Raw genomic sequence first — 16552 nt, forward strand, 5'->3', positions numbered from 1 at the left:
ATGAAATGCACAAAATGAGACATTCTTAAGCGAGTAGAAATAATCAATGCAAGGTTTCTTATCCTTTTTATTCTGTAATGGAAGAAAAAGCAATAAAATTAGAATTATAACTAGACTTCTAAAAAAATCCCCCCTTCCATTTTCCCAACTTACATTTGGCGCCGAACGATCTACCATACGCAAGCCTTGATCCGATATTTCCAATATACACACCTGACCTGTAGGCGAATTACCATATTCACCCACAATCTTGCGAACAGCCTGGCAAACCACACCGGTGCCCTTGTGTGCCAGCGTCTCCACCGAACCCAAATAACCCAAGAGATAACGTTCCTTTTTCGCCTGTTGCACGGTCGGATCAAATTCATTGTAATCCAAATCCACAGCATAGGCCGAGGGAAATATGCCCTGGCGTCCGGTACGCAAATTCACCCCCTCACACCACAAATCATCTGCCTCCTTTTGGACATAGACGGGATCGCCTATCTCAATTTCAATCTCATCGTTGTGACGTGGTATAAACTTGTGCAAACCCCGATGTGTAGCCTCGAGCATTTCCAGCTGAGCAAAGGGTACGCCACCAAATGGCTGTGGTACGGGTGATTCCGAAACGGGGGAAGTAATTTGTGGTGACATACTTTTAAAGTCAGTGGGTGAGTGGGCGGTGCTATGACCACTATCCACATCACCTAGACTTTGTAAACGTTCCGAATCGGGACTGGAATCTTCATCCAGAAGATAACTGTGTTTGAGCGTAAGAAATGATCGTTGATTTTGTCGTCCTTGTTGACCGCCAGTGGCGGTCCCATTACGATTACGGGCCGAAGACATTTCATCGGCCAAACTGGAATGTTCATTGCCGCTGCTGCCACCACCAACATTGCCACCTAAAAGATGTAGAATGGAAGCTGCAAAAAATCGCCGCATTGTAGATAAATTATATTTGAACTAAACTACAAGACCAAATCATCAAACAAAAGGGGTTTTGAAAAAAAAAATAATTTACATATTAGAAATTTTATCAGACCTGACTCGAGAGAATAGTTGGATGTGCATGTACTCAAGTACGCTGAAAAGTCAGTCCACAAAATATCTGTGCATGTAATGGATTTCAGCAAAGGTGAGTAATAAAGACCGATTTCACTTTAATTGTTATGAACAAAGACTTTTAGGGCTTTACTCCACCCCATTATCAGAGCTAGCTATCCCATTGCCGATCATTAGAATGTGCTGTTTCAGTACATTATAACAACAAAAAATCAGCACGTCGCCCCACATATCCATTGAAGCATTTACCAGGAAAGGTCGTGACAAAAATATTGTTGATGGCAAATGCCGTTTAGGGGGTATAAACGGCCTTTAGTAGTCTCATTTTGTAACATTGGATAATCATGTGTATAGAAGCTAGTCGTACGAAAAATTCCGACACATGAAGTCGAAGTTCCAAAGGGTGTTCCCCAAGGAGACGAGAATGTAACTGAGTCAAACGACACGACTACAAAACAATTTCGATCAGTAACAACCGCAGGGGATGGAAGATACCAAGGAACGGTCCTGACCGGTTTTAACATGGCAAAGCCCAGGATTTATCTTGGTCCCTTTTTCATCTCAAGTGGACACTGACCTCCCCGTGGTGTCACCTGGGGAACTGCCTTTAAGACCAGATTTAATCATCTCGATATTCATAAGGGCATCTGGCTGTCTCCAGATCAAAGAACAAGTAATCAAATTGTTCATGTTGTGATACATGGAAGACATTCATCCAGCGTGTTGGATGTACGATCGTTCCGAGGCGCAAACATTGATTCGGACCACTACCTTGTTGCAGCAAAGGTACGTACCCGTCTAAACGTTGCAAATAAAGCACGAACAGACACAATGCGGAAGTTGGACATCGATAGGCTGCAAACATAACAGATAGCCACAGCATAATCCTCTCAATTAGCCCAATTGCTTAACGCGAGCACTCATTGTCCCGATAACATAACAACACAATGGCAAAATATTGCCCACTCTATACAAACAGCCGCAAAATCCATACTTGGATTCCAGAGACCTCCACAAAGGAATTCATGGTATGACCAGGAGTGTCGTGCTGCTACCGAAGAGAAAAATGCGGCATATAGAGCTACTTTACAATCAGTAGCAACGCGTATCGCACGGGGGAGATATCGGGAGAAAAGGAGAGAAGACAAACGTCTTTTCCGCAAGAAAAAGAGAGAAATGGAAAAGCGGGAGTGTGAAAAAATCGAGATGTACAGGAGCCAGAATGAAGTCCGAAAATTCTACCAAGGAGTGAAACATCAAACAGATGGCTTTGGTACAGGCACATCCTCCTGCAGAGACCAGCAAGGTAATCTGGTAACAGATACAGATAGCGTGCTCAGGATATGGAAGGAACATTTCTCCAATCTGCTGGTATCCAATAGTAGCGTAGACGATGATACAACAGATCCAATCCCAGAAGATGGTATAGAATGTATACCGCCCAGCCAAGATGAGGTAAAAACAGCAATCAACCGGCTGAAGAATAATAAAGCAGCAGGAGCCGATGGCTTACCAGCCGAGCTGTTTAAAACCGGAGGAGACGCGCTGATAAGGTGCATCAGCTAGTTAGCACCATCTGGCAGGAAGAACGCGTACCCGACTATTGGAACCTGAGCATCCTGTCCTATCTGTGCATGGAAGGAGACAAGAAAGGAGATAAGACTGTATGCTCCAACTATAGGGGCATAAGTCTTCTCCCTATTGCCTATAAGACAGTGTCAGGGATATTGTGCGTACGACTAAAGCCTATGGTCAACGAAATAAATGGACCATACCAATGTGGCTTTAGACCTGGCAAGTCCACCATTGACCAGATATTTACCCTGCGGCAAATCCTAGAGATGACCCAAGAGTTGCAGATCGACATATTTCACCTTTTTGTCGATTATAAAGCAGCATTCGACAGTCCCCTCCGATCAAAGGTATTCCATGCAAGTCTGAATTTGGTATCCCTGCAAAGCTCATCCGGCTTTGTAAGATGACTTTAACTGATACTAGGTCCTCAGTTAAAATTGGAAAGAACCTCTCCGAAGAATTTTGTACCAAAAGAGGTTTCAGACAGCCTTTCGTGTGACCTATTCAACATTTTGCTGGAAAAGGTAATACGAGATGCAAATGTCAAAAGAAATGGCACAATTTACACCAATAGCCACATGTTACTTGCCTATGCTGATGACATAGACATCATGGGACGATCAGTAAAGGAAGTAACTGATACTTTTAGGAAGGTCGAAGCAGAATCTGCGAAAGTGGGTCTGGCGGTAAACGGCGAAAAGACCAAATTGATGGTGTCGACGCGCAAAGCGTCCAACTTTGGAAGTTGGTACCTACAATTTTGAGGTAGTTAAAGACATCGTCTACCTCGGCCATAAACACAACAAACAACATCAGTTGTGAAATAAGAAGAAGAATTGTATTGGCCAACAGATGCTACTGTGGTCTAAATAAGCAATTTAAAAACAAAGCCACATCTCGTCAAACAAAAATAACGCTCTACAAAACGCTGATACTACCCGTGCTAATGTATGGCTCCGAAGCATGGGTACTTGCGCAAGCAGATAAGGCAGTGCTTGGTGTGTTTTAGAGGAAAATTCTTCGAAAGATCTACGGACCGATTTGCGTTGACGGTGAATATCGACGTCGTGGGAACCACGAGCTATATGAGCTATACAAAGACATGAAATATAGTTAAACGTATCGAGATGCAACGATTGCGTTGGCAAGGCCATATCATGAGAATGAGCGATGATGAACCCGCTAAAAAGGCGTATGAATACATGCCACATGGCGGTGCACGCAGAATCGGCAGGCCTAAGCTTCGATGGAGCATACAAGTGGATGAAGAAATGGAAAGGCGCGGTATTCCAAAAAGTCAAGCGAAAAACAGAGAGGAATGGAGATCTTTTCTTAGTTCGGTCTATGGAACAAATGTTCTGTAATGGGCCAACTAATAAAAATAAATAATAAAACAAATAAAAATACCCGTACTTTCTATTTATTTTCACAAATTTTACTCTTTCGTATTTTCAATAATGTTGGGCTCCACATACTTGCGAATGTGCAGGTTTGACCATAGAACAATTTCGATCCGATAACTGTTGTATGACATTTCACAAATTTTACTGAGTGGCAGTTTCAACAACGTTGGGCGCCACCATGATACCTAACTATTGCACTGCGGTGGCATCCAGCTGATGTGAATTGAAGGGCGTCGAATTACATCTTACCTAATTTAAAACTTATGTGTATGGACGTTAGTCTCGAGCGTCCAACCGTCTAACTGCTTATTGAGTATAGAGCAAAAACGACCAAGTATTACCACCGGACATCCGAGGTATGTATGTAGTTACTACCTGAAATCGGGGGTACCGTTTTATGGGAGCTATACCACAACGAAGACACATGTCTGTAATTGTTGATGGAGAAGTTTCTAACCACTGGGAACTACAGATACCAAATGACATCAAATCTTGCCGAAAATGTAGATACAAATTAAAACCAAACTTGTGACATGCAGCTCATGTGAATTGAAGGACTCCGAACTACATGTTACCTAATTTAAAACTCATATGTATGGACGATAGTCTCAAACGACTAACTTCTTATTAAGTATAGAGCAAAAACGACCAATTATTAACACCAGACATCCGAGGTAAGCAGTTACCACGTTGGGCGCCAACTGGACTGATTTGGAATCGGGTTTCATAATGGTGGCTGAAGCTGAGTTGTTTGGTCTAATAAAATTGGTATATCAAACTTTTGACCTAGATTACACTCATGCAAATATCATAACATTTAAAGAAGTGACTATATTCGACTTTGTGCTAAAAGGGTTGATCTAAAAATATCAGGGATCTTCACAGTTAAACACAGGGAACATACAAATAATAAATACAGTTTTTATTTTAATGTAAAAAACACCTCGATATCCAAAAGGCCACGTGGTTGTCATAAGACCAACTCACAAAAAGCCTAAATTGTTCGTTTTGTGATAGATATGAACGGCACTCATTTAGTACGTTCGCACGATCGATTTGAGACACACACGTCGATTCGGATCACTACCTGTCTAAAAAAAGAACAAGTAAAACACATTAAGTTCGGCAGAGGCGAACTTTTTAAAACTTCCATCATAAATATTCTGATCTAAAATGGAATAATTATTTTCCTGTTAGTTGCAAAAATTGTTCGACCACGGATACCTCAAATGCCTAAATTTGGTAAAAAATGTATCCAAACATTTCTTTAATCTGTTGGTGCCTTTAAAGTCCTCAAAATACCGAAAATCGGGGAGTACCGTTATATGGGACCTATACCAAAAATGTGCCTATTATGACTATTTTTGGTGGGGAAGTTCCGTGGGCACTTAAACTTCAAGTGGCAAATTACAGCTAGTTCGGTTAAAAATTGTAGCTAAATTTTTCAAAATACCGAAAATCGGTGGGTACCGTTATATGGGGCTATACCAAAACATGGACCTATGTTTACGATTTTTGTGGAGAAGTTTCGTGACCACTGAAAACCTCAAGTGTCTAATTACAGCTACTTCGGTTAAAAGTTGTAGCTGAAGTCCTCAAAATACCGAAAATCGGGGGTACCGTTATATGGTGGCTATACCAAAAAATGGACCAATGTTGACGATTTTTGGTGAAGAAGTTTCGCGACCATTGAAAACCGCAAGTGTCAAATTATAGTTAGTTCGGTTGAAAATTGTAGCTAAAATCCACAAAATACCTTAAATCGGGAGGTACCATTATATGGGGCCTATTCCAAAACATGTAGCTATATTGATGATCTCCGAAGGAGAAGTTTCGTGGCCGCTGAAAACCTCAAAAGTCAAATTACAGCTAGTCCGGATGAAAATTGTAGCTAAAACTTTCAAAATACCGAAAATCGGGGGGCTACCGTTATATGGGAGCTATACCAAAAAATGGACCAATGTTGACTATTTTTAGTGGAGAAGTTTTGTGGCCACTGAAACCTCAAGTGGCAAATTACAGCTAGTTCTGTTAAAAATTGAAACTAAAATTCTCAAAATACCGAAAATCGGGGGCTATACTAAAACGTGGACCTATGTATGTTAACGATTTTTGGTGGAAAAGTTTTGTGACCACTGAAAACCTCAAGTCTCTAATTACAGCTAGTTCGGTTAAAAATTGTAGCTGAAGTCTTCAAAATACCGAAAATCGGGGGTACCGTTATATCGGGGTTACACCAAAACGTGGACCTATTTGGCAATTTTAAGTGGAGAAGTTTTTTGGTCATTAAGAACTTCAAATGTCAAATTTCAGCTGATTTGGTCAGAAAATGTAGCTAAAAAGCCTCAAAACACTTTAAATCGGGAGGTACCGTATACCAAAACGTGGACCTACCTTGGCAATTTTAAGTGGAGAAGTTTTTTGGTCATTGAGAACCTCAAATGTCAAATTTCAGCTAATTCGATCAAAAAATGTAACTAAACTACTTTAAATCGGGACGTACTGCTATATGGGGGATATACCAAAATGTGGACCTATCTACAACATTTCTGGTGCACAAGTTTTTGACTTCTTGAAGCTCCAAGTGCCAAATTGGAGCCAATTTGGGCCGAAAATTTAGCTAAAATTTCCCAAAATACCTGAAATCGGAAGGTACAGTTATATGGCGGCCATACCAAAACATGGACCTATGTTAACGATTTTTGGTAGAGAAGTTTCGTGATCATTGAAAACCTGAAGAGTCAAATTATAGCTAGTTCGGTTAAAAATTGTAGCCAAAATCGCAAAAATACTGACAATCGGAGGGTACCGTTATATGGGGGCTATTCCAAAACTTGGATCTATATTGACGATTTTTAGTGGAGAAGTTTTGGGACCACTGAGAACCTCAAGTGTACAGCTAATTCGGTCAGAAAATATAGCTAAACTCTCCAAAATACCTTAATTCTGGAGGCACCGGTATATGGGGGCTATATCATGGCAATTTTTAGTGGAAAAGTTTTTTGGTCATTGGGAACCTCAAAGGTAAAATTTTAGCTGATTCGGTCAGAAAATGTAGCTAAAAACCTCAAAATACTTTAAATCGGGAGGTACCGTTATAAGGGGACTATACCAAGACATGACCTAACTTTCGCACAGCAAACGTTTGCAAACGATTCATTTTTTTTCGTTCGTGAATCAAACAACTCGAAACAGCAGAGCCGATGTACATTTCAACAATCATACAGTTTTGTTCTTCTTCAGTTAAAAGGTTATGATGGACAGAAGGACGTGCAAGGCCAGATCGAATCAGTTCGTCGAGACATTACCATGTCCGTCCGTCCTTCCGCCCGTCCGTTTTTTGAAATCAAGATACAGCTCGCAATTTTGAAGACAGGGCTTTATAATTTGGTATAGAGGTTTCTATTACTCCTAGGATCTTTGGTATTGAAAAAATCGGTTCACGTCTTTATATAGCCCCCGTAGAACGGTACGACCCGATTTTCGGTATTTTGAAGGTTTTAGTCTCATTTTCCCATTGAAATGGCTGAAAATTGGTATTTAGTCTGCGTTGGGGTTATAAAACGTTCCATCTGAAATTTGTATGTCCACGCCTTCATATACATATATAGCCCCCATAGAACAGTACCTCCCGATTTTCGGTATTTTGTGGCCTCAATATCACATCGAAATGGCTGAAATTTGGTATTTAGTCTTCGTTGGTGGTATTAAACTTTCCACCTGAAATTCGTCGGTATAGGTCCACGTCTTCATATAGCCCCCATATAGTCGTACTACCCGATTTTCGGTATTTTGAAGGTCGTGCCCTCAATATCCCACTGAAACGGCTCAAATTTGGCATTTGGTCTTCATTGAGGGTATAAAACTTTCCAACTGAATTTTGTCGGTATAGGTCCACACTTTCATATACCCCCCATAGTGGCCTCAATATTCCATAGAAAACATTATAACAGATACAATACATCACTTGCAAAAAGTCAGACAGTACGAGTATAGCTCCACGTTTTGGGGTAGCCCCCATCTAACACATTTTTCTATCGAATTGGTTGTTAATTCGTATTTTTGTGTTCCCAGAAGATACAAAACTTGCTCGTAAAAATACTATACATATATATCCAGGTTTAAGTTCAGCCGATATTGCCCAATTTTATGTATTTCGAAGGTTTTTTTTGTAAATTTTTCGAATTCTCGAATTTGTTGTAATGACGCCCCATATGAGTTATTTTAAAGGTAGTAGTATCAGTTCAGATAATCTGCTCATGCAAGGATTAAGAGGAAACGAAACGGAAACTAACACTGTGCAACATTTTTAAAGTAATCTTGTGCAAACAGTTTGAGCTAAGTATTTTTTGAAAGTACAGACCCAAACGGTTTTGTTGTGTCAGATCCAGGATGGATTTTATGGCCCCATCTAAACATGGTTGAATATTGCCTTTTTAAAGCAATTCTGTGCTATATCTCTGAAACCTATGTGAATCTTCATCTAACCTCTGAAGCAAATTTGTAGATAAGGGCAAGAATAAAATAATTGGAGAAATAATGAACTCGACAAACTACATTTATTGCCTCAAATTTTATAAAATATCGAAAATTTCCATAATTTGTATACATTTCGCAGCATATCTACAAAACCAGGGTTTCGGAGTAGGAGTCGAGCAATTTTGCTGGAGTCGGAGTCTGTGTCGACTCCGACTCAGGGCAAAATTTTTTCGACGCTATAAAAATATAACATTAAATTTGGAACAGGAACATTTTTTTAAAATCATTACTTATTTTAAAAGAAAGGTGTAAACAAACGGTAAATTGTACTAAGTTATATGACAATTCACAGGACATTTACTATCCTCTTGATTCTTTAAATTTTTGCAAACAAAAGTAAAGTTCTATGACAATCGAATTAAGATTGGACCTTTAACCTCTTTCGTCGGAAGTCTTACTGGTCTTCTCGCAAAGGTCTTTGGTATTCTCATCTTGTTTTTTTATGTGAAATCATCCTTTTCTTCTATGGGAAATCTTAATGAATACCCGGTGACACAAAATGGAAGTCAAGATCTAGGGGTAGAAGTATTCGTTTTCGGAATGAAATCCCCAATTGAGAACCCCAAAGAATCCCATAGCTGAAATTTCTGAGTTATGACATAATGCATTTTTTTATTTACCCCCATCAATCATTGAGAAAATAGCTTTATATCTCTGTTTGAAGATATTGTTTCATCATTTTTAGATGACATGTTTTCAGTTAGAAGAATGAGGAACCTTTCTATCGAATATGCTGTCCTTCTAGCTCAGTTCCTTCCATGTCCTTTTTGTTCTTGAACTCAAAAAGTAAAACAAAATGAAATTTTCTACAAAAATGTTCCACCGAAAATTATATGTAGGCTTCCCATATCCAAGAAATCCATATTCACGTTTTTATTGTCCTTTATCAGTTTTACCCGTTATTTTCTCAAAAAACCGTATGTTAATATATTTCGTAAATTTCACATAACCTATTAACTATATATGAAATTCGGATGGTTACGCTTCTGAATTAGGGCATCATAAATTCGTTGTTCGTCAACGACAGATTCATCCCGGCATAACTCAGAAGTCTGACAAACACCGAATCTTTCTACTAGGATTCAACGAGGTCTTTAGATGTAGACATTCAAATAACCGGATCTGTCCGCAAGGAACAGATATAGTTCATGTATATCCGAGTTTTCCACATAATCAGTAGCATATGCGAAATTCAATGAAATACATAATCATAGAGTTTTCATGAGAAAGGATCGGGCAAAAGTAATAAAGGACTATGAAAACATGACAATATGGATTTCTTGTCCTTGTGGACCAACCCTACATACAATTTTCCTAGCAACATTTTTGTAGAATATTTTCATGCACGAAATCTCATCGTGTGCTACTTTTCAGTTCCAGAAAACATCCATCTGTCTACGTGGTGTACACAATATATCTCAAATATTTCAATAAAATTATCCACTCCACAAAATGCTTTAATAAAAACAGGGTCTCATGGACGCACAGTGGATCCACTAGTATGGAGAAAATGACCAAAAATATTTAGAGTGTAAAAATCAAGCCAATGCGCCGTTACAGCTTTTTGCTGCTGCGAAGAGTGTTTTAAGTAACCACGAGCGTAACAATTTCCCCCCTTTCCCCTCTGGAGGGGGTATACGATAAGAATTGTTTTATGCTGTTAATACAAAAGGACATGAACTAAGGTCGCGATTATCTTATGATGCAAAAATAGGCTTGGGGAAACAAAACAATCTAAAAAAAAAACATAAAATCCAACCAATTTAGCGGGTTAAAAAAAACCAACATTTTTGTCTGAAAATTGGTAAAATTTGTTGATAAAGATCTTATAGCGTTTTTTCCTCGAAGACACATACCGCCCACGATATGTTTTTTACATAGAAGTGACAACTCATATGTAAAAAACATATTGTGTAAAGCACCCTTAAGTCATACATGGAAGAAGAATTCTTGGCCTTTCCATTGGTGCCAATTATGTTAATGTACGCGGTCAGATAACATAGTTATACCCCAATATATCCATAGAAACAATATTCTAGGGCAGCCTTATTCTGCGACCCACCATTTATAGTCTGGCACTATATGGCAGCTAATTTTAATACTGAATAATCTTAAACCTATGACCTACTTTGGAAAATTATTCCCGAGGTGGGCACTGGTGGGCATCATGACTAAAACCTTAGGTCAAATTTAAGTATATGATCGAATTGACATTACAAAATACACTAAGAAAATATGCAGCTAACCAGAATTCCACAGCACGCTAAAACACTATTTTTTTAATGAAAACTAAGTTATTACCTTCTCCTTCAAAACCCACTATAATATTTTGCTATACCTATTAGTCTCGCGATATTTTGAATATATTTAATTGCACTTAAAATATAGATCACGTTCGAATGAAACAAAAACTAATATATTTTTAAAAAGGTCCATTACATAGCTGTCAGAGTTGCCAGATGTTGTACCAACATTTTGACATTCATTTTTTTATTTTTGGCCAATGGGTGGATCCACTGTGGGACGGTCTCAAAACTTCGTAAATTTTTTCAATTTCAGATGAAGAAAAAAATCGGAAAAATAATAAAAGATGGCTTTTATTGAGCCTTAAAACTAGGGGTCTCTTTTAAGGATAAACACAATAAAATGTTGGCTTACATCCAGTTTGAAACTTGGTCATGAATTGTTTATAATTTTTATTGCATGTACTCCTTATGATTTGTATTTCCCCTTCATTTTCACATATTTTGAAAGCTTAAAGATTTTCTCACGCGGAAGAATTCCGTCCAGAATATACTCGTGCAAAAAAAAAGGAAAACCGACAAAAACTTTCTAAGTTTGCTATTTTTGAATGTAAGATTCGGCAGAAACAGTATTGATATGTTCGAATGTATTCGAACGAATGAATATGTAAGGAAAAACTAACACATTAGCCTATATAGGCCAAAATATAGGAAAAAGTTAAAAATTTGTGCACATTTTATTCATTTTTAGTGGTATAGGAATTCACTCTCGGAGTCGACCCGGAGTCGGAGTCGTGAAAAAAACTCGTCTGGAGTCGGAGTCGATCCAAAAATACCTCGACTCTGAAACCCTGTCCAAAACTGTTAATTTTTATACCCTACGTCACCATGTGGTAAGGGTATTATGTGTTAGTGCATTTGTATGTAACATGCCTAATGAAAAGAGATAGACCCATAGTTCCTTCTAGGGATGAGTCGATTTATGCATGTCCGTCCGTTCCCATACATATTCTTGGCCGATTTTTGGTATTTGGTGCACGAAACACGTTATTTATGTCAGATCTCAATGAAATATGGAATGTGTGACGGAATTTGGTCTAATCTTATCGAAATCGGTTCGGATTTGGATATAGGTCCCATATATATTTTCGCCCGATTTAAGGTATTTGATGCACCAAAGACGCTTTCTACGTCTAATTTTGATGAAATTTGGAATGTGTGACGGTGTTTGGTCTCGAAATATATGTGCCAAATTATATCGAAATCTGTTCACATTTGGATTTAGCTCCCATATATATTTTACCTATTCACAGTGGTGTAGGGTATTATATAGTCGGCCCCGCTCACCTTTGATCCTTTCCTTATTGGTTTCTATATGTAATACAAAACTCTTCAGAACATGTCATTGTTGTAAAATGCATCTATCACGTTGTTTTCAGTACATTATTCAACGACTATTTAATAAATATGTCAATAATGTAGTGAAATCCGAAATGCGAGAATAAGCTGTTAGTGTGAACTGTGTTTGAAATACATGTTGTAAAACATATGATACAAAATACCGCTGAAACAACTAAGCAAATGCTTAGTTTCAGAATGTTCTAAAGAATTGCTGAGAACTTTATTTGGAAGATTTTTGCAAAAGGTTACTTGGTTCAACTCGCAATAGTTTAGCTGATACTGACCAGAATTTCAGCAATTATGTAAATTTGCTATATTTTATAGATTTTGATGCCCTAGATGGAGTTTTTCTTATGTGGTCTGTTCAAAAGATAAGTTCTACTAGTTTATGTTTACAATATTGCCAATGACAGCAAGGCCAAATACCTAATCGTTTCCGAGATAAAGAACCGATAAATGCAAAAAACTGTAATTTTAGCCCGGTTTAGATGAGGCCATAAAATCCGAACTGTATCTGACAGGACAAAACCATACTGGGGTTTTTGTAGTCTCAATATGTACTTTCGAAAAATGCATACTAAAGTTGTTTGCATTTTCAGTTATGCATAGTGTAATTGTTCCTATTTACTTCAATACAGTTCGTGGTGGAGGGTATAAAAAGTTCGCCCGGCCGAACTTAACGCCGTTCTAACATGTTTTGGTATAAGTATAGATGTACGACCATTATTTCGATGTGTTATAAATCAACTTATAATAAACTCATTCCCGCATAGTGGTGTAGGGTATAGTAATAATGTTCCACAAACATCCCAGGCGGGACAAGGGAGACTTCTCTACAAGTGGTGTCGTAAGACACGCCGTTCCGACTCGGCGATAAACAGTAGGTTCCATATCATTGAGCAAATACGAATCGGGGTGCATTCATTGATATGAGAGAAGTCTCCCTTGTCTTCCTGGTGTGGGGTATAAAAAATGATAATAAAGAAGGTCAACTGCAGAGATCTACTGAATTTTTGTAACAAAAACGTTCCGTTTAACGTAAAATTAACAGTTATCGGGATGAGGATCTACATATGTACACACATTTATAATTCTAAAACGAAATTTTGACTAAGACATTTAGGAAACTATTAGGAGATCATAATAAAGGGAAACTTCTAAACAGTTTTGAAAATATCTTGAAATTATTTTATAAATTTTGTACAAAAGTAACTAAGAAAACTAATGCTAGGTTTACATTTACGAAATCTATTAGATTTTAATTGTCAATTCCATTGCTTAAATGTCAAATGAAATCAAATGGATTTCAGATGAGATTTCATTTGACGTATACGCAAAGGACGTGACAGTTGAAATCTACTCGATTTAGTAAGTGTAAACGTACTATAAGCCATCTAAGGAATTAATAGAAGTTACTTTTTTTGGGGAATCTTCTAAAAGGAGTTTTAAATTTTATACAAAGTTAACGAAATATTGGCTAATCCAATTATGGAACTAAGTCCCGCTCCACACTAGAGTGATTTCATTGAAAAAATTTCATGAAGTTAGGCGTTCTAAGATCGAGTTCCTTACTACACCAATTTTATAAAATTACTTTAGTATGGAACTCGATCTAAGGACCCATAATTTTATGAAAATTTTCAATGAAATCTCTATAGTGTGGAGCGGGATTAAAAGAGGTTAATCATTGTGGGGATCTTTTTTAAAGAGACAAATGTCTCACTAAATCTACAAACTTCAAAATACAACAAAATACAAAAAACTCACAACACAATCACTCACATTTTTTATTTTTGGGTATTTCCGGTAATTTCCTGCGACGTCTTTGCTGTTGATTATTGAGTCCAGTAATAATCATGTTATGTGATGAGGCCGATGATAGCTGATGCATATTGGCACCACCACTACCATTATTGGCCTGATGATGATGAGCATTACTTGAACCAATACCCACTAAACCGCCAATGGCTTCCTGATGATTCAATGGATGATGATGGTGGGAATTAAAGGAATCGTTGGTATCCAATGAACCATCCGAGGACAATGAAACCACCTTGAGACCATCATCATCTTCGACCTGGCGATTCAATTTATTGTTATTGCAATTGTCGATATTGTCCTCCTGATCGGAAGTATCACTTTTGGAAGATGGTGAATCTTCGATGTCATCATTGGGTATAAGGCTGGAAGCAGATATGAAAAACAAAAAATGATTTAAGAAACAATAAAACAGCAACAATAAAACAGGTTTTGGAAAAGCATAACATCAGCCAGCCAACCAACCACCCACCCCCTTTTTTCGTTTTGGGGGCACCCACAACAATAACAACTCTGTTTTTGTGCTACAGAAGACAGTCATTGATTTTTCTTCTTCTTCATTTAGCCTCCATATGCAGGTAGTCATGTCCTTTTTCTTCTTCTTGCTTTTTCTTTTAATAATAAAATTTTCTTTTTTTGCGAATTTTTTTTTCCAAAACTTACGAATAAAATGTATGAGGATTTGATTTTTTCACTCCACTCACAGCACTGCTGGTATAGGGAATTGTATGGGTTTCGAATATTGGTCGATGGAATTCCTCAAATTCAGTGTCGGCCATTGTGTTGTTGGGTTTTTTCTTAGCTGTTTCTTCTGTTTGGTGGATACACAAATGGACCGAACACCTTAAATTCCACACAAAATATTTGCTATGATGCTATTGGGTTTTTTTATTTCACACGAAACGTTGCGGCTATTCTAATCTTAAAATCATTTCAATTTGATTTGTAAAACACTCCAGCAACCGAAACGAACCGAACGAACGAACTTCGACAGAAAAAAACCCAAGAAAAAACTTAAAAGTTTTCTAATTCAATTTTTTTCTTCTTTAAAAACTCTCCTCTAATTTCTTAACTCGCTCATGCGAAAATCGATAATTTCCTGCTGTTGTGACTTTTTTTGTTCGTCGTCGTCGTGGTCGTATGCGAAAAAAGTGTTTCAGCCCCTAAGAGAAAGGCTGACGACGATTGTTAGGCCTTTCTCTGGCTGGCTGCGTGTGGATATGACTTTGACACACGGGGTTGAAAGTGCTGTTGTTTTGTTTACAAGTCCAACAGAACTGTCATCATCTGACCCACCAATGAGTAATTTTTGCGCAGGCGTTGTCTCGCTGGTGGAGAGTTTCGTTGAATAAGCAAAACTTTGATGTTTTTGTGGGTTACTTCTTCGTTAAGTTCGGTTACTCGTTCGTTATATGGTTTCCTTTTTCTCGGGGTATACATACTCAAAGGATTTGGGTTGTATGTTGAAAGAAAATCCGTTAACAAAATTTAAAATTTGAATACAAAAGAATATTTGCAAGGATCACAGCAAATGTTCGTTTTAAAATAAAAAATTTTCAAGGACGTTGGTTTTTTAAAAATAAAATTCTTCCAAGGATGTGGATTTTTTAAAATATAATATAATATATTTTCAGGGACGTGGATTTTTTTAAAAATAATTTTCAAGAAATTTTGTAAAAGTTCGTGGATTTTTTAAAAATATTATTTTTTCAAGGACGTGGATTTTTTAAAAATAATATTTTTTCAAAATAATACTTTTTCAATGACGTGGATTTTTTCAAAATAACATTTTTTCAAGGACGTGGATTTTTTCAAAATAATATTTTTTCAAGGACGTGGATTTTTTCAAGATAATATTTTTTCAAGGACGTGGATTTTTTCAAAATAATATTTTTTCAAGGACGTGGATTTTTTCAAAATAAAATTTTTTCAAAGACGTGGATTTTTTAAAAATAATATTTTTTCAAGGACGTGGATTTTTTAAAAATTAAATTTTTTTCAAGGACTTGGATTTTTTAAAAATAATATTTTTTCAAGGACGTGCATTTTTTAAAAATAATATTTTTTCAAGGACGTGGATTTTTTAAAAATAATATTTTTTCAAGGACCTGGATTTTTTAAAAATAATATGTTTTCAAGGACGTGGATTTTTTAAAAATAATATTTTTTCAAGGACGTGGATTTTTTAAAAATAATATTTTTTCAAGGACGTGGATTTTTTAAAAATAATATTTTTTCAAGGACGTGGATTTTTTAAAAATAATATTTTTTCAAGGACGTGGATTTTTTAAAAATAATATTTTTTCAAGGACGTGGATTTTTTAAAAATAATATTTTTTCAAGGACGTGGATTTTTTAAAAATAATATTTTTTCAAGGACGTGGATTTTTTAAAAATAATATTTTTTCAAGGACGTGGATTTTTTAAAAATAATATTTTTTCAAGGACGTGGATTTTTTAAAAATAATATTTTTTCAAGGACGTGGATTTTTTAAAAATAATATTTTTTCAAGGACGTGGATTTTT

The 16552-nt window shown here is 36.9% G+C and overlaps 1 protein-coding gene across 2 annotated transcripts in view; it reads right to left on the bottom strand.

Moving 5' to 3' along the window:
* The window catches only part of Aplip1 (JNK-interacting protein Aplip1), a 16641-nt gene extending 1311 nt beyond the window's left edge, over window positions 1-15330 (bottom strand). The window contains exons 1-4 of one of the 2 annotated variants that reach the window (XM_073980053.1): window positions 14690-15330; window positions 13991-14391; window positions 154-908; window positions 1-72 (exon numbers count right to left, since the gene is read on the bottom strand). The exon at window positions 1-72 is cut by the window's left edge and continues 113 nt beyond it. In XM_073980053.1, the coding sequence (XP_073836154.1) occupies window positions 1-72; window positions 154-908; window positions 13991-14391; window positions 14690-14805 (1344 nt within the window). In that variant the 5' untranslated portion in view covers window positions 14806-15330. The remainder of the gene's footprint in view (window positions 73-153; window positions 909-13990; window positions 14392-14689) is intronic. The other variant, XM_073980054.1, reaches the window with a different exon arrangement.
* Between the last annotated feature and the right edge of the window lie 1222 nt (window positions 15331-16552).

This window comes from Musca autumnalis, unplaced genomic scaffold (genome assembly GCF_047663935.1).
Source record: "Musca autumnalis isolate F117 unplaced genomic scaffold, ASM4766393v1 scaffold_4, whole genome shotgun sequence".
NCBI classification, from domain to species: Eukaryota; Metazoa; Arthropoda; class Insecta; order Diptera; family Muscidae; genus Musca; species Musca autumnalis.